The following is a 19774-nucleotide window of genomic DNA, read 5'->3' as shown; positions in this document are numbered from 1 at the left end:
AAAGCCAACAAAAGATATTTTTGCTGTTGCTCATCGATGATGTTGATAATCACTGATATGACTTACAGTTCATTAACACAGTACAGAATCCCCATGTGGCGCAGTGTTTTGCTGTGTGTGAGCTGCCAGGTTTTATTTAGCTCCTGGGTGCTGCTGATTCAGCACACAGAGAAGAGGCTTAATGTAGAAAACCCTCAGTTTTGGACAACAGGTGAGGTCAGGGGGAGTCAGATGGTCCTGATGTCTTGCTTGACAGGTCTGGCATTGGAGCATCTGACTAGCCTTTGACCTATTTGAAAATGAAGCTTCAGTCAGCAGGAAGGTTTGCCCCAACTGTCCAGAAAACACAAGATGTCATGTGATGGAGAAGGAATAATACAAGGTTGCAAGAAGGCACATTCTCATTCATATTCCAGGGGCGTGTTCTCGACATTTGCTGCTATACTTTCTTCTTCTATTACAGTTACACTTTAAATGCATCCAGTGAAATCTTTGTCAGATTGAATTATTTCTGCCCAGGCACACTTTTGTGTACTATATGATACAGACAGGAGTTACTGTGGTATAGTGTCACCATTTGTCAGTGTAAGACTGATGCAGCCATTCCAGCAGCTCTGTGAAGTCGAACTCCAGCATTGTCCGCATGCTGACATGCTCACTGATGGAGAGGGATTTTGTCTTTTGGAATGACACTGCATTAAATAATAGCAGTATAGTTTGTGTTTACATCAAGGAAACAATATGGGCTCACTTCTTTTTCCTCCTTTTGTTAATGACTTTTCTTGCGGTATGTTAATTTATAATGATGTAACTGATGAAAAAAATAAAGATAAACAAATAAACGGAGAATTAACCGGTACCGGTCCGCGAGACATTCCAAACCGGGCCGTGAGATTGGGGGGGGAAAAAAAAAAAAAAAATTTTTTTTTTTTTTTTTTTTTTTAAAAGACATGGAAATCGGGAATTCTTTCATTTCACTCGCTAGATTCTATACTTGGAAACTGCATAGATTGCATTATAGGAGGCCGATTGTGCACGTTTATTTTTTTCAATGATGACTGTCTGTCTGTCATCATATCCTAATTTGTAAAAGCATCTGCTAAATGTAATGTCTGTTGAACGTAAAGTACAAAAAAAAAAAAAAAAAAAAAAAAAAAGTATCCCCCCCGACCGGGCCGCGGGAACAAATTGCAGAACCTTGGTGCTGAAAAGGTTGGGGACCCCTGCTTTAATTGATTAGTTTAGGATGAGGGCGATTCACTTTTTTCTTTTTTTTTAAAAAGAGATTTTAAATACACCAATAGAAACTTAGAAAACAACAATTTTTAGAATCATCGGTGCCTTCTGGCATAATTTGTGGCCTAAATAAAAAGTGACTGTCACGGTGTAGCCCCGTGCCTTTTGATAAGTCGGTTGCACACAGTTAAAAGGATACAGTTCTATTGTATTTCTCCAACTGGCCAGCTTATTGAACTGTTTAGCTGATGTTGGGATGTTTGTAGTATTGTGCACTACTGTAACTATGATGGTTTGCAAAGCATTAGCATTAACGGCACATGCTAATAGTTGCTAAGTCATTTGAACTGACTTTCTGGTGTATGCCATGACTGGCCATATCCAGGTGCAAGAAACACAACATTGACATAGATTATTTTAGACCTTTATCTGAATAATTATGATATATATATTTGGATTGCAACATGCATTATTTTCTTGCCTCACCTCAATGCAGTTTCCGGGTCTGGCATTTATAGAGCAGGGAGCACGGGATGTACCAAGAGTAAGAAACTACATATGAGTGTTCCTAAAATACTCTTTTGGAAGATTTAAAAATGTAGGAAATCTAAATATTTCATTGCTATAACAATTTATTGCAGAGCTTATATTCATATAAATGTTTTGTGACCAAAGATGCTTGTGTTGTATGAATCTAATAAGGAAAATTCTGAGCAACGAAATATTGGGACTCTCCATTCAGCTATTTCTTACATGGCTTCCTTGAGAAAAGGGAACACGTGTGCACAGATGTTGGTCACTGATGGCTTTTGGTCAGCCATTTGAAATACAAATATGCCAGAGATCCCTCCAGAGAGGCCAAGTCTCAACAGCTCCCCTCTTTCCTCTTTCCTCCACATCTTAATAGCTTTCCATTTAGACAGGGATGAATGTGTGAGAAATGATGAGCCAGACACAGCCACAATCCTCCAGTGTTTCTGAGTCCAATGGACACAGAGACGAGAGGAAGCAATGTCTGTGGGTCTGTTTATGTCATCTCATTGAAGCCTCACAGCAACATTGTCTTTTCAGTCTCACAGAAACATGAATGGTTGGCTTGTCGGGCTTGTGTCACATGTGTATTGTGCTTATGTACAGTGTATAAGTTCGGTTTACGCACAAGAATATGAATGCGTGTTCCAGCAGCTCTTCCATAAACAGCTTTAGTCCAAGGCAGGCAAATAAAGGTCAGGCTGACATTTCAAAGTTCTGTGGCAGCAGTTTCGCCACAGAAGAGCTAGAGGAAAACAAAAAACACACAATTCGGTTTGTCTGTGTTTGAGATGATAGTTTTTATTTGCTGTGAGAAAAAGTTTCCAGCTAATCCCGGTGAGAGAATCACAGTATTTTTCTTCTGGGAAAGATAAAAGTATATCTGTGTTGGACAGCCTCCTCCTTAGTTTCAGATCTGTCATGCAAGTTAAGAATGAACAAACATTCAGTTTAATTATAGTCATGAGATAGGGCTCAATCCTGGGTATTTATCATGCGAAATTTTCCAAACTCAAAAAGAGTCATCAAATAGGCAAATATTACAAAATCAATATTTTCTTTTTTAAGTTTGGAATTAACTTGCCTTGTGTTCATCTTAGCTTTACTACCTTTACCTTCCAGTGTGAAGCAGTTCATTTCTGTGTGAACAACTTTTGTGGAAAAATTCCAACGCCATCTCGTGACAGATTGTAAAATTTGTACGTTGGTGCACGGGAAATGGAAAACTTTTTCGCCATTTCACAATAACAGCTCAAAGACTGCACATTATCTGTGTTTTCTTCCATAGTTCTCTACTACGATACAGCTTCCATCGAGCTTCTAACGATGCTTCCACGCGTGCACAGTCGCGATGTGATGATGTCAGCACTTCACCAGGACAAAAATATCTCTTTAGAGGGGGCTACCACCGGATCCCAATGGCAATCGAGAGATTGCTTGATCAAATCCTGTTCTATGTTTAATGGTTACAGTTAGAAAAATATACATTTTCACAGACTCGAATGGTTGGCGCCATTTACTTACACTGTTCAGACTGTGCTTCTCTTGTATTTTCTTTTCATGTCACATAAAATCCCCTCACTGTGAAACTATGCAACAGTATAGATTTAATGGTAATTAAACCCAAAGAGAAACTGTTGCAGAGTGGGGGAAAAAATAATTTATATTGTTTTTTACCAAAAGAAAAAGTAAAAAGAAGGAATGAGAACAAATAAAGAGGCAGATAAAGTTCCCTCTCCTGGCACAGGCTGTTGCCCTGGGCAGGAATGACCCTCTAGCCTGGTCCTCATCGCAGCAGAGCTAAAAACCCCTCAGACTGAGGAAATGTCTTTTTTCTGATCAGTATGTTGTGTGGAGGGCGTGTGATGTTGTCCACTTTGTAAAGCAGCCTGTGCAACATTTCAGCTCCACGGCCTCCAGAGCAGTCGTCAGCACAGAGCCAGCCTTCTTTATCTGTTCCCACAGTTTCTTTGAGTAACCGGTTCTGCTGACCCAACAGATGGCTGCAGAGCAGATTGCATTTTCAATTACATACTGATAGAATATATGCAGCTTCTTGTTGCAAACAATCTATGTGAGGGATATTGTGCTTACAATTACACTCCCGGTAGTAAGAGGATGTACTCAAACTGTGGCATCGTGCAGCGTGCGAATTATTCAGTCACAATTGGGGGGGATCAACATTTTCTCCAGGGTGTAAAAAGGGGGCAACTGCCAAACCTGGCAATGCAGCACGCTTTAGGCATTGTTTACAACTTGACCACAGTGCACGCCTGCAGGTTACCAGAGTGACGTGCACAGGTCTCAGAGTTAACACTTAATAACATGTAAGCAAACATTCACATGATGACATTTCACATTTAGATGGAAAGCCATAGCATGTAGCACGTTAGCATTTGTCTGAAGTCACCTGACACAATATAATTCTAAATCTCTGAAAAGTGCGAAACTTTAGTGTAATAAACTAGTTAGATAGCTACTTACATTCATCTACAGCTACTTGCAACACAAGTACAGCTACTTGCGCAAATTCTTTTTCGTGCACACGCCAACTTGGACGTGAGCCAGTGACAGGCAGACGAGGTGAAATGGTACAGTCCGCTTCAGGGGTGTCTGACATTTTACTACAAGCATCTTCCTGGCATGAATATGGAAAATACTGTGTGTTGTAATATTTTAAATTATGGATAAGAACGATAAATGTTTCAACCCCTCCAATCTGTTATTTGTACCTCTTTTAGGGGGGATGAAGTTGTAATTTGGGGGGTCAAACCCCTCCAAACCCCCCCCGTAATTCGCACTATGGCATTATGGTAACAAAGGGAGCACTTGAATAAACACCATACAATTGCCCACATAGGATCACAAGGTTCCTATTCACTTTAATTGATGCTCTTCTCCTTGAAAATTAAAATGAACCACTTCATGGGTTGGTCTTTAGGCTTGTATCAAGTGCAGTTGCACTCTCATACCCCCCCACCCCCCACCTCTTACATCCACCCTGCAGTATCTGTCTGGCTCTTTCCCCCTCTGTCTGAGTCTCTGGCGTGGATCAGCTCAGATCCATTCACTAAACCCGCTGGGTTTAGAGCCATTAGCTTAATTACAGAGCAGACACTCAATTCCCTGTCCGATATCTTGATCCGTTGGCTGCCTTTCAGACGTCTAACCTACATTTTCATTGAGTTTGTATCATAGTGCTACTCTATATACTGCAGCATGTACCTTCATTCACTATGACTGTACCCTACGTGCTATGTTGCAGTGACAGTCATGTTGCAGTGACGGTCATGTTGCAGTGACAGTCCTGTTGCAGTGACAGTCATGTTGCAGTGACGGTCATATTTCAGTAACAGTCTTGTTGCAGTGACGGTCATGTTGCAGTGACGGTCATGTTGCAGTGACGGTCATGTTGCAGTAACAGTCATGTTGCAGTGACAGTCATGTTGCAGTGACAGTCATGTTGCAGTAACAGTCATGTTGCAGTGACAGTCATGTTGCAGTGACAGTCATGTTGCAGTGACAGTCATGTTGCAGTGACAGTTATGTTGCAGTGACGGTCATGTTGCAGTGACGGTCATGTTGCAGTGACAGTCATGTTGCAGTGACAGTCATGTTGCAGTGACGGTCATGTTGCAGTGACAGTCATGTTTCAGTAACAGTCATGTTGCAGTGACAGTCATGTTGCAGTGACAGTCATGTTTCAGTAACGGTCATGTTGCAGTGACGGTCATGTTTCAGTAACAGTCATGTTGCAGTGACGGTCATGTTTCAGTAACAGTCATGTTGCAGTGACGGTCATGTTGCAGTGACGGTCATGTTGCAGTAACGGTCATGTTGCAGTGACAGTCATGTTGCAGTGACGGTCATGTTGCAGTGACAGTCATGTTGCAGTGATGGTCATGTTGCAGTGACGGTTATGTTGCAGTGACAGTCATGTTGCAGTGACGGTTATGTTGCAGTGACAGTCATGTTTCAGTAACAGTCATGTTGCAGTGACAGTCATGTTGCAGTGACAGTCATGTTTCAGTAACAGTCATGTTGCAGTGACAGTCATGTTGCAGTGACAGTCATGTTGCAGTAACAGTCATGTTGCAGTGACGGTCATGTTGCAGTGACAGTCATGTTTCAGTAACAGTCATGTTGCAGTGACAGTCATGTTGCAGTGACAGTCATGTTTCAGTAACAGTCATGTTGCAGTGACGGTCATGTTTCAGTAACAGTCATGTTGCAGTGACGGTCATGTTTCAGTAACAGTTATGTTGCAGTGACAGTCATGTTGCAGTGACGGTCATGTTTCAGTAACAGACATGTTGCAGTGACGGTCATGTTGCAGTGACGGTCATGTTGCAGTGACAGTCATGTTGCAGTGACAGTCATGTTGCAGTGACAGTCATGTTTCAGTAACAGTCATGTTGCAGTGAAGGTCATGTTTCAGTAACAGTCATGTTGCAGTGACAGTCATGTTGCAGTGACGGTCATGTTTCAGTAACAGACATGTTGCAGTGACGGTCATGTTGCAGTAACAGTCTTGTTGCAGTGACGGTCATGTTGCAGTGACAGTCATGTTGCAGTGACAGTCATGTTTCAGTAACAGTCATGTTGCAGTGACGGTCATGTTTCAGTAACAGTCATGTTGCAGTGACAGTCATGTTTCAGTAACAGACATGTTGCAGTGACCGTCATGTTGCAGTAACAGTCTTGTTGCAGTGACGGTCATGTTGCAGTGACGGTCATGTTGCAGTGACAGTCATGTTGCAGTGACGGTCATGTTGCAGTGACAGTCATGTTTCAGTAACAGTCATGTTGCAGTGACAGTCATGTTTCAGTAACAGTCATGTTTCAGTAACAGTCATGTTGCAGTAACAGTCATGTTGCAGTGAAAGTCATGTTGCAGTGACGGTCATATTTCAGTAACAGACATGTTGCAGTGACGGTCATGTTGCAGTAACAGTCTTGTTGCAGTGACGGTCATGTTGCAGTGACAGTCATGTTGCAGTGACGGTCATGTTGCAGTAACAGTTATGTTGCAGTGACGGTCATGTTGCAGTGACGGTCATGTTGCAGTGACGGTCATGTTGCAGTGACGGTCATGTTGCAGTGACGGTCATGTTGCAGTGATGGTCATGTTGCAGTGACGGTTATGTTGCAGTGACAGTCATGTTGCAGTAACAGTCATGTTGCAGTGACAGTCATGTTGCAGTGACAGTCATGTTGCAGTGACGGTCATGTTGCAGTGACAGTCATGTTGCAGTGACAGTTATGTTGCAGTGACGGTCATGTTGCAGTGACGGTCATGTTGCAGTGACAGTCATGTTGCAGTGACAGTCATGTTGCAGTGACAGTCATGTTGCAGTGACAGTCATGTTGCAGTGACGGTTAAGTTGCAGTGACAGTCATGTTGCGTGCTGACTTGTGTAGAGCTGAACTGGCAAAACATGATGCAGGATTTTACTCACATCACTATTTGTTCATCTCTATATGATTTTGCTTTTCTATAATTTTTTGAACACTGTTGAAACACACCTGATAGAAGTTGAGAGGCTGAGCTCCCTCCAACTCTAGAAAATCATGGTTTAACTCCTTTTAAAGTGCATAACCAACCACCTCCTCACTTTTGGCACGAGTGGAGCAGAAATAATCCTTTTCTTAATAAAAGTCGTATATCATACTGTCAGGCCATATAGTAAACACACCGTGTGCACTTTTTTTCTGGGACTGTCTGTCACACAACACTGCCTACATTAATGCATACAAATGCACCAGTTTGTACAAACACAAATTAGCTGTTATCACTATTAACTTGTTTTCACTGAGCAAAAGTTAAAGGCAAAGCAAGTACAGGGAGGATGCTTTCCAGAATATTTATGTTGATAATGAGTCAACTTCATACAAAGTGAAACTAGTGCTTGATCACTTAACCCAGCAGATAGATTGTTTCAGTTTTTCTCGTGATGTCGTCCATTTGACTGACTGTGTCGATTGCTGATCATACCATATGCAGCAGGACTCCTTTCCCCTTTTGTCTCTGAAGAAGAGCTTGATGTCATGGTGCAGGATGAATGTGAGATTATCCTGTGAAAGATATTTATGAAAATTTATGAACATATGAACTCAGGATATTTTCTGTATATGAACTCATATGGGCAGACAACCATAGCATATTGTGTGATTTGAGAGTGGACAGTTCCTGTTCTAATCTCCACAGCCAGATTACAGTATTAACCCTTTAGAGGTCAGAACAGACATCAGATTGTTCAAATCCACTCCCACAAACAGAACACAAACACATAGAGCTGATCGTGATTATTGTTTCTGTGGCGCCCCACGAACCAGAAGATAAGTGGATTACCATGAATATTTGCGTCAAACAAGGCTACCAACTATGGCCTTAATCATAGCGGCAGCATGAGTCGTGTGGTCACTGATCACATTAAAAGCATGTCATTGTTGTAATCATCACAGTTTGTCTTCTATAACATGTCACTGCAGAGGATTGAACACATACTGCAGATATGTCCTATTTGTGATCCAGTGAAGTTTTTCTGTCCAGTGTGTGGCTGTGACTTGGTGCACTCTGGTTTCTTCCACCACTCCGGCGAGTACATCTGTACAGAGGACTACCAGCGGCTCTACGGCACCCAGTGTGACAGCTGCGACCAGTACATCACCGGAGAGGTGGTGTCTGCCCTGGGGAGGACGTACCACCCGCTCTGTTTCGTCTGCAGCATCTGCAGGTAGGGCAGGAGGGTCCGTGTGTGGACGGATTTACAGCAGACACGTAGATGGGCAAAGTTAGCAACTCACACAGATGAAAAGGAACGGTAGTGCAAGCTGGAAATATTGTCTGGTGGATCCGGATTTATTTATAAATAAATGTTTACTGCAAAAATATGAATATAGTGCAGAAATAAGGCATCTTTCTTTCTAACTCTGTTACACCAGCAGAGAGCTTCCTATCGCTGCTTCATCTATAACTTGTGACCTATAAACACCTGCAACTAATGACACTCAAAGAGCCCCATATTAGATTAATACCTTTCCAAGTCTATCCACACAGTACAGGTAGATCATTCTGATTAAAAGGCAGTGTGCCTCTTATGTAGTGCAGGCCAGTAAATCCTGGTGTTTGTGCTCATCTGCACATCATAAAACTGAAGCAGTGTAAAGAGATGCTGTCTTTGATGTCTTCTTTGAAACGTTCACGGTCAGTCGAACATGTTTAAGCTGATTAAGAGTGACAGATCAACAGTTTTTGAATTACTTATCAGAAAATGTGTAACTGTGCATGGAATTTAAAGGGTGGGGATGATAAAAGACAGCATGCTCACTCAGTGATCACTCAGTCTTTAAAAAAGACGGAAGCAAACACACTGCTCTGATTTTTATCTTTAAGTTAACCGATACTCTTAGTCTGTGTATTACACAAGAGCAGAAAGTTTATGAGAAATTATATCTATAGATAAAAGAACAGCATTTTGAAATTTTAAGAAAAAAATCCTTCTACATGGAAGACACAGTTAATGTCTTGTGGTAAAGGTTTCTAAACAGCTGGGCCAATATTACTGATTCAGAGAGGTCAGAGTTACACTATTTTTATTTTCTTTTTCTCCGCTGATTTTATGAACCTTGTAACGAACAGTTGCTCTGCTGCCTGGCAATATATGATTGTCACTCCTCGTCTATGCAGAGGTTTTCTCATATCTGTCTGTGACAGCAGGTTCACACGGCATCACAATGACAGTCAGGTCATCCTGGTTACACTGAGAACATACTATCTGTAACATTCTACCCCTGATTTATTAGATGTTGGTTGATTTGTCCAACCCTCAGCACATGGGAACACAGCACCACTGGGAGGTTAGGGTGCATAAGAAATTTGTGGTTTTTGTGAATTTGCTAAATTAAGAAATCTTTTGCTGACATGTATGCATGGCATTACTGGTTATATGTGTGCCTGTTTGTTCTCAGGAGTCCATTCCCAATTGGAGACAGGGTAACCTTCTGTGGGAAAAAATGTGTGTGTCAGCAGTGCTCAAACTCTCTGAGCAGCGACAAGCCTGTCAAGGTCCACGGACCAAGCTGTAAGCAACTAACACACACTGATTCATGTGCACACATGCATTCCGCAACATACTTTTTTAAGTTTTGCTCTGTTGAAATGCAGCATTATGGATGACAATATCAATAAAGATCTATAGTGCTGAGAAATAAAATATATGTGGCTTTGGTGGGAGTCACTAATTACGGCTTTATCTAATCTACTGATGTGATTTCAAAATGATTTGTAACTCATCTTACATGTAAGAACGTTTTCCTATAAGAGTTGTACAGTCCAGAAGCACATGCACAGTCCCTGCAGCTTCTAAAACACACATGAACACAGAAGATGGTCTGCTGCTTCAAGTAGTCTTGCAGCCTTATTCTGGGAGCTCTATCTGTTATAGAACGTATGACTGTCAGGACAGGAGAGAGGGATGAGGAAAACAGGTGAAGGAGGAGGGAGGAGAGGAAAGATTGGCAGACCCAAATGGCAAGAGAGAGCAGAGAGGGAGGTTGATAAAAGCAAAAATGCTGAAAATGTTGCGAACATCTTTGTGTGCTTTCTCACTGCTGCACTCCTGGTCTCTCCTCTCCTGCAGACTGCGCGGGCTGTGGGGAACAGATCAAACAAGGTCAGTCCCTGTTGGCTCTGCAGAGACAGTGGCACGTCAGCTGCTTCAAATGTCGGACATGTGGCTGTGCGCTCACTGGGGAATACATCAGCAAGTAGGTGGCTCGATCCTCCACTGGAATATATGACATGAATATGACAAATTTTCCTGAAGAAACCAACATCTCATGTTTAGAAAAGACACTTCACAGTTGCACAAAGCCAAGGAGTAAAACTGAATAGTTTGTCCTGTTGGCAGAGATGGGGTACCTTACTGTGAGACTGACTACCACACTCAGTTTGGGATCAGGTGTGACAGCTGTAGCAGGTATATCAGCGGCAGAGTACTTGAGGTGAGAGCATTTGTTGCTGCATTTGCATAAACAGGTATGTGTGTGGGGGGGGGACAGATAGACGGACAATTAGTCATGTGCAGAATTTTTGTCTATGTGTTTGTGTCCATGTGTGTGTGACTGATGTCAGAGCAGCTTTGGAAATCCAACAAGGCAACAATCTCTCAGCTTTTCTGTCCCATTAATTCTTATCGTACCTCCCTTCATTCATCACTCTGCATTGTTTTTCTGTTTCTTATCACCACGTTGTCCTCGTTTTCTGTGCATAATTTCTTTCCTTTCTCTTCCTTTCCACTCCCTTATCTGTCCTACAGGCTGGAGGGAAGCACTACCACCCCAGCTGTGCCAGGTGTGCCCGTTGCCATATGATGTTCCTGGAGGGAGAGGAAATGTACCTCACAGGTAATGGAAAACAGCACAGGAGAGCAGGAGAAACTGGGTTTTTAGGGTGATAATCTGTGGTAACCTCATACGAAGGCTTCCGTTACTTATAGATGAATTTCCTGCCAGATGGTACTGAATTATGATATGATGAATGTTTAAGGAAATGCTTCTGCATTTGTAGAGTTAACAGGCATAAAAATACTTGGAGCATCTATTGAATTTGCTGTACCCTGCAAGGATCCAGATGGCTCGTGAGTTATGCTGCCTCTGTGAAACTGTGTTTGTGCTTGCATAAGACATGTTGTGGGGACATAAATCTGTTTGCACGGTCATATTGCACGGACCTGCTTCCCTTTAAGTTGTATGTTGATATATAGAGTACAAAAGTTTGAGTTTCTGTTACTGTGACATGCAAAGCGAGTAAAGAATGAGCTGGTGTTTAAAAGGTTTAGAGTAAAGAAGGGAAATTATTTAGAAATTTATATTTTATAATACTATATATAATATAGAATATTATATTATTGTTTCAAAGTTACTGAAAAAGGACTTAAGCTTAAGTTTGCCTACTAAGTAACAACCCCTATGGCAAGTATCATTGCTTATTTTGGATTTCTGTGATAACTAGGAGTCCTTCAGATCGTGTTTTGGAGTTCTTCTCTCATTCTAGTTCTGTGACATTGGGCTGTCATTCATGCAATGCTCTTTTCTGGTCTGTGCACATATTTTCCTTTATGTTTAGTTCAGGAGACTGTGAGCTTCGAGGTTCAGTTTGCACCTCTTGGGGTAGTCCGGTGTGGGTTTTGAAGTGTATTGAGCGTCCTGTTGTAGAAGCCATCATCATTTCTCTTTCAGCCCCTCAGAGATGGTGTTTGCTTTCAGAATTTAATGGTATTTAATGTGATCCAAGCCTCATTGTACAAGTGAATGTCCCACTGGTTGCAACAGCCTTAAAGCACGATCCATCCAGCCGTGTCCTTAAAGGAGAAGTTCGGTTTGTTTAAACCTGGACCTTATTTCTGGCATGAAATACGTTCATCTACTCACCGATAACAGTTTGGTGAAAGTTTTCGTCCTTCGGAAGATATTTAGATCCCTGGAGATCGGCGTATATCCATATAACGGCAGAGAACAGGGCAGAGACAATACAGCCTCTAAATAAGGTATTATCTGTCTTTATTTCACCAGTACTTTAAAAACAGTGAATGAATGAACAGGTACTATTGCACTATTAGCTCAGAGCTGCCGTGTTGTTGTTATCCGGGGCTATCGGGGAGCTATCGGGGGCTTTCTACACAGGAGTATTAATAGCCATTAATAATAATAAATGAATAAATAATGAATTCATTATTTATTTTTGTGCAGAATAACTTGAGTTGTAAACTTGAGCAGATTAATGAAATGGGACGACATTTTGGCCAGTGTTATCTCCCTAACACACATCAAAAGAGCCGTTGGGAGTTAAAGTGAGTTTTGATTCATGGTAAAGCTCAAGTATTTGATAGGGTTCTGGCTTATATATGCCTGTGCATGCATGTGTGGCAAAGAGAAGCCAAGCCTGACAGATGGAAGATGTGGGGACCAGATAAAAGGGTGCTTTTAACGAAGTACCATTGAAAAGGTTATTGATTTCACATAACATAACACTTGTAGCTAGACTGAATGGTAAAGACACACAAATGCACTTGTACACACCATCCACCATCTGATATACTCAAAGGCTGAAGTCAATTACCTTTTATCCTTCACCTCTGCTGCTGGCTCCATTACTCTGAGCTGTCACTGACAGAATTATTCTGAATGAGACCACCAGTGGACGACTAACCAGAATGATCCTGGAGCTCCTGTTGTTTTTTAATTAGACGACAGTAATCTGTGTTCGGCTGCAGAAGGGACATCATCTGAGAGAGGGATGTGAGGAATCTTGATAATCTTCTTGACTGTATGAGCAAACTTGAGTGTGCACGTCAAAACGAAATGTCCCACATGCTGCTGTCACAAGTAGAAGAGGAAACAGATACCAATTTTTAAACAGAACATCTTTGTGAATCTTTTAAGAAAAATTTGTGTTCAAAAGCAATATTGATGGCCAAGGCGAAAGTGTTGGAAATGACACACAGTGCATTACACTGTAAAAATAATAATATACAAATAAGACATTTTGCATTAAAAATGCTGTTAGATATTTCAAAGAAAACAAGCAACTTTTATTTAAGGACAGGATAGCAATGCAAATAGGTGCATATGAAAGTACTGTAGCAGATAAGATAAGAACACTGCAGCTTTTCAAGATAAACCTGAGTCTGAAAAATATATTTACATAGTAACACTAAAGTAAATGTGAGGATAAACACTTAAAAGCGGAAAAATACATTTTGTGTATCGCAAAGAAGTTGGCCTTAGGGAGATTAAGTGTGGAGGTACTGTACCGTGACACAGTGTCAGAGTCGCCACACAGGTGGACACCTCCTGTTTCACCTCATTGGCATTCTGCTGCTCTCCCGCCCAGAGCCAACAGTAAAATGTAGCATTTGCATGTTGTACTTCAAGTCTGTGTGTGTGTGTGTGTGTGTGTGTGTGTGTGTGCGTGTGTGTGTGTGTGTGTGTGTGTGTGAGAGGGAGAGATACAAAGTGTGTGTGCTCTAATCTATACCTCTGAATACACACATGTTTTTTCTCTGTGTCTGCTTGAATGTAAGTTTTCATAGTTGTGTGTCTGCATTTGAATGCAGGTGGATGTGCTGGTATGTTTTGTGGTTCTGTGTGTATTTGTGTGTGCGCGCTGAGCTCCAGATAGCCGCCCCAAGGTTACATTCCCTCCTTCTGATGACTTCAGACTTGTAGGAGGGTTGAGCAACCACCCTCGTGAGACACGCTCAATCAGGACACACATGCACGTGCACACCGACACTTGCACGGCCAACACGTGCACACGCGTCCATGTAATCAATCTCACGATGCGTGTCTGGAATGGGAAATGGTGTGTGTGTGTGTGTGTATTTGGTGGAGACGAATAACTTTTTCATGAACCAATTGCGGATGCTTTATCTCATCATCCAGCCATTAGACAGATAAATGAATAAAAAAAGTTTTTTTACCATCATGAGTCAGGTGTTTTAAAGTGTATATAGTGATGGAAACAGCTAAAGGCTTATACGCTCCTTCGAGATGGCCTTGGAAAGGCTTGTTGAAAAGCGTTACGTTACACCGTAAAAACATTTGACTCACGTGACTCATTCATGAGCATGAATGGGTGATGAAACACTCACTGATATGAAAGAATGACTACAGTGGATGTACCCAAGACCACTTGATAGAAACATTTTTTCTATCAAATATGGCCAAAGAAAATTGTGTTTGTCTCCCTGAAAGTTTTATTTTTCAGTTAGTGACCACTGCTCTGTTTATTACAGCCTAATTAATTAAACATTTATTCTCTTTTCTTTGACAGCCTAACACCTGAAACTGTTCTGCCTATTGTGTGAGACTTAGTGAGGATTGCCTATTAACTGTTTTATTGATCCAAACAGCTGAAACCTGATCTCAATCCAAACATAATTAATTTTGAAGTCATTACCTTACAAACATGTGTTGCATGGGAACAGTCTGATTTGCTGCTGAACTCTACATGATTTGTTCCCAATCATATTTGATGAATGATGTGCAAAAGGAATACATCATTCTAATACTGTTACTGATGTAAACCAAGCACATCCTCTAGTTTTGAAAGCTGTAACCAGCAAATATGTTGAGACATTTTTGCTAAGGTAAACTGAAATATTCACTGCTCAGAGCTATCTTTTACACAAGGATCAACAGTAAAGTTTATATTCTATATCTATCCATCTGAAATTAATCTTACAGTTGCAGTTTTACTCAACAAGAGGAAGATGATTTCTGAGTATTTTTGGTCACCAAAAGTGGTGCCAAACAGGATATTTTTTTCTTTGGCAGAATCTAAATAGATTTTGTACAAAAGAAACACTCCCACATCTCTAAAGGAACTCATGATGAACATGACTCATTTATTACTCAGACGGGTCAAAGATGTTCCTTTAAAAGTATAGGACACATCTAAATGTATTGGCCCAACGTTCTGTGCTGCTTCTCATGGCAGCATTATTCAGCAAAGAGGAAATCACCTGAGGCCATTTAGATATTTGCTGCTTTATACAGAAGTACAGACGTCAGTGTGGCTTTGCAACTGGCTGCTTTCATCCTATATTATTGAACATCACAGGTCAGAATCAAAGGGCTGGTTTGTTAAATTGATTATTCTTATTTTGCATAATGAGAAAATGACATAAATGCAGCTGAGACCTCATTCCTTAACAACATGTGATAAAAGAAAAAAGGGAGTCTTACCATTTCATAGGAAGTGTTTGACAAACTTCATACTGATAATCTCTGAACTGCACAGTTTGCGACTGAATTCCTTTTCTTTGCACAATGTAGATTTTCATCGTCCAGGAGATAAAGGATCTCAAGGCCACACATCTGTTGGGCAGCAGAGCTGAGCAGCGTGGGCGGGATGGGGGTGCACTGAATCACCACGCATGGTTTCTGTCTACAGTATTGATTTTGTGAGCTGGTTTGTGAGCGAGTGTGTCTGCTTGCTGTGTATATGTGGCACATGTGTGTGTGTGCAGGTTAGATTTATGGTGTTGATGGTAGTTGTATATTAGAGTCATGATCAGCTAACTGAGTCCATTCTGATGGCCTGCATTGCCCCAAGGCCCAAGGAAATGATACATACTCCTGTGTGTGTGTGCGTGTGCGTTCTGAGCGGATATATTAACGTCATTATCACTATCAGATCCATATGCATGTAACATCCTGACATTAGTGGTTTAGTGTTCTGAATAAGATCTAATAGCCTTTGTTCATTTCCTCTTTCGTCTCTTGCTCTGTAGGTCATCCTCTGCTTCTTTGCTTTTCTTCTTTGTTCTCCTCCCTTTATCTTTTCTCTCAGATGACCTCTTTGTTCACATTTATTAGTAAAATAAATAAATAAATTAGTAAGGGTGTGTGATAAAGTGAACCGTGTACTGCAGTATCAACTCGTCCCACTCTCCCGTCTACATCTTAGTTGTTTTCTTTTTCTTTCTTGGTGGGCTTTTAAACTTTTAAATTGTTGGTGCCATAATTTAAGCAGAATTTCATAATAGAGTAATATTGCTCATTGGAATTTTTATTGTCAATATTGAGTAATATAAACACAAAAAAAAAGTGTCAAAAAAAAAAAAAAAGAAGTTCAGTCAATTTGTTTTTAGATAAAAACATCAACAGCTCCCCTTAGGATAAAATGTCAAAAATGTTTGAGTTTCCTCAAAATAGTTTCCCCGATCCATGTTGTTGCCTTTGATATCCATTGGCTGTGACAAATAAATGCTTCTGAAAACCTGGGAGCCTACCCCAGCTGTCACTGGGCGAGAGGCGGGGTTCACCCTGGACAGGGCGCCAGTCCATCATGGGGCCACACCGAGACAAACAACCACACACACTCACTCCGAGGTTCAATTTAGAGTCACCAGTTAACCCAACATGTATGTTTTTGGGCGGTGGGAGGAAGCCGGAAAACCCGGAGAGAACCCACACATACACGGGGAGAACATGCAGACTCCACATAGAAAGGTCCCAGCCGGGATTCGAACCAGGAACCCTCTTGCTGTGAGGCGACGGTGCTGACCACTTTTTAGAACATTCTCACATAATCCTGTGAGGTGGAAAATCCAGTTTGATGAAACGTGACGCCATAAGATGCTCTGAATTCAGCATAATTCAAAGCACTCAACTGTACTTCCTCTTCCTTAATTTGAGCACATGGTTCTAGAGATAAATGCACAGAAAATACACAAGATAAGACATATATATATGTGTGTGTGTATATATATATATGTATATATATGTGTATATATATATATATATATATATGTATATATATATATATATATATATATATATATATATATATATATATGTATATATATATATATATATATGATTAGGGCGATTATACATGAACTCAGACAAAGTGTATAATTTTCCATCTTCTATTATTGTCTTGTTTATTTTACAAAACCTGTGTTGTTATTTCTGTTGTTGATTGCACACTGGGCTGTACCTAGCCACATCTGTGCTTTTAGCTAAATCAGCATGCTAATATGCGCACAGTGATTAAGCTAATTATGCAGATGTTTCGCAGGTTTAAGGTTCACTGTGTAATGATGGTAACACATGGTCATTGGCACCAACACAAAGCAGAATGGAGGCTGATGGGAGGTGCTGTGTTTATCCAACAATTAGAGTAGTAACCACGATGAAAAGATATCTGGTAATAACCAAAGTCATTCATTTTCCAGGGAACCCATCCAGTAGCTGTTGAGATATTTACTTTTGGACAAAGTGGTGTCCTAAAATGGCCCCTTAAACCCATACTGTTAGCACAGCTAAAAATTCTCTTCCTCTATGTTTATCTGTGTGAGGAGCTCCATCCATCCTGTTTTAGACCATACAAACTGCCTCCACAGCCCTACACCCTGCCTCCTGTGAGCATATGTGTGTTCGTGCTGTTAACTGATGCACTTCAGAGGGACTGATCTACTCTTCACTGGAGCTCATAAAACTGCATGACTGCTGCCTTCACACAATAAACCAAATAGAATCAGGCTAAACTTGTGTGTGTGTGTGTGTGTGTGTGTGTGTGTGTGTGTGTGTGTGTGTGTGTGTGTGTGTGTGTGTGTGTGTGTGTGTGTGTGTGTGTGTGTGTGCAGGTTCAGAGGTTTGGCACCCAATATGTAAAGAGGCAGCCCGGCTGGAAAGAAAACTGAGGGTGAGTGATACTCACAACACCTGCGCCCACCCTGCCCTTCCTCTCTGGTTCTGTTTCTGCCCTCTCTGTGGTTCTTTGTACATTTTACTAGAATGATGCACTCAATGGTAGAAGGCTACCAGCTATAAAGTGTTTAGGATTCACAAGCTGCACATTTAGTCATTAAAGAAAAATTAAATGTACTGAAATGGTTTAAAGGGTATAGAATCAAATATGCGCTGCTTGATAAAACAAAACTGCATCCCATGAATGTTGTATTGGAGCTAATTTCACTCATATTCTCTCTCCGGCTCTTATTTGTGACCCACCAGCTGAGACGTACCTCTGAGACGGCGTCCATTTCTCCCACAGGCTCGTCCCCTCTTCTCGGCTCCCCTCACCGGCTCATCTGTGTGAGTAGCTGTCACCACAGTTAGGTCCTCAGCTGTCACAGCCGTCATTCAGATCTAACCAACAGAGACAGAAGTGTTAAGAGTCTCCTGAAAGCTCCCACTTTTGTCTGTCAGTCTCACCATCAGAGGTTTTTCCAACATGGCTGTATGTCTGAAGCTTATTAGATGGTTTTTAAAATAGATATATTTTGGCTACTGGTCATCTAGTCTTTTATGTCTATGACTCAATCACTATCTATTATCATGTTTGTGTGTGCGTCCTCTTGTGTCTCTCATACAGTCTAAGGCTGACGGTGATGTTTTAGACTACAAACAGCTGGCAGCTCTGCCCAGGGTCAAAGCTATATATGACATCCAGCAACCTGACATCATCCCTTATCAGGCTGACCGTCCACACTCACAGCTCTCAGTCGACACCTTGGAGAGATACAACTGTGGGCAGGTATACACGCACACACAAACCCAAAAACAAGTTGATTTAGAATGTCTTTACAACAGAAATCTGATAAAAAGAAAGTAACCGTAACACATTTCCTCTTCTTCTTCTTATCCAGTCACTGGGCTCCTTATCACCCTACTCCCATGTAAGTACTTCATCCAACAGTCTTTCATCTTTATTTAATGACTCGATTTGTTTTACTCCGGTGAATTGAATACAAAATAGAGAAGAAGGTTAATCCATCCAAATGGGCAACAGTTCACAAGTAATGTGTGCCAACCCAGTCTCACAGAAAAACGTCTAATAACTATGTTGGTCCACAAGGGAAAACGTGGTATTGTCACAATTTGGCCCCCAAAATTGTGACAATACCACGTTTTATTTGGCCTATTCATTTACATTGCTTAGCAACCAGGTCACATGACTATCAAGTTTCCCTCAGCTAAAAAAGGAAAATGGCCGACTGTCAACCTTTTTTCTGTGAAAAACATAATATTTTAAGAAAGCATCTGCATTTGTATGCATTTCGATGGCATTTCTAGCGAGAACTATGCATAATATTTTCAGAATCTTCGTTCAGAGAATGTAGACGATCTTTCGTTTCTTAGTTTCGCCGAAGATTTTGGTATCTCCTTGAAAAAACGTAAGGATATCACGTTTTCTACCGTTGTTAAGGTTGTTGCTATGGACGCTGCTATCTCAACGTCACTGACCTGTGCCGACATTCCCCGTAATTTAGTTTAAAAAAATAAATAAAAAATGTGTATATATATATAAAGATATAGCCACATAACAATAGTGACCTTATCACAGAAATGGTTGATAAAACATTATCAACCATTTCTATCAGTGGGCCATTATTTCAGTGAGCCAGTAGAGAGAGAATGCCTGTTATCAGACATGGGCTTTTTTTTTGTTTTTCAACTTTATTGACCAAACGTGTATCTCTCATAATAT

The 19774-nt window shown here is 41.0% G+C and overlaps 1 protein-coding gene across 4 annotated transcripts in view; it reads left to right on the top strand.

Moving 5' to 3' along the window:
* LOC142401421 (actin-binding LIM protein 3-like) overlaps positions 1-19774 on the top strand; it is a 56861-nt gene that overhangs the window by 17263 nt on the left and 19824 nt on the right. For all 4 annotated transcript variants that reach the window (XM_075486833.1, XM_075486831.1, XM_075486832.1 and 1 more), the window contains exons 3-11: positions 8321-8504; positions 9739-9851; positions 10410-10536; positions 10680-10773; positions 11088-11175; positions 17928-17986; positions 18298-18378; positions 18659-18820; positions 18933-18962. In XM_075486833.1, coding sequence (XP_075342948.1) covers positions 8321-8504; positions 9739-9851; positions 10410-10536; positions 10680-10773; positions 11088-11175; positions 17928-17986; positions 18298-18378; positions 18659-18820; positions 18933-18962 — 938 coding nt within the window. The remainder of the gene's footprint in view (positions 1-8320; positions 8505-9738; positions 9852-10409; positions 10537-10679; positions 10774-11087; positions 11176-17927; positions 17987-18297; positions 18379-18658; positions 18821-18932; positions 18963-19774) is intronic.

This window comes from Odontesthes bonariensis, chromosome 16 (assembly GCF_027942865.1).
Source record: "Odontesthes bonariensis isolate fOdoBon6 chromosome 16, fOdoBon6.hap1, whole genome shotgun sequence".
NCBI lineage: Eukaryota > Metazoa > Chordata > Actinopteri > Atheriniformes > Atherinopsidae > Odontesthes > Odontesthes bonariensis.
Note: the sequence above shows the minus strand (reverse complement) of the source record. Positions and strands in the feature narration are given on the sequence as shown.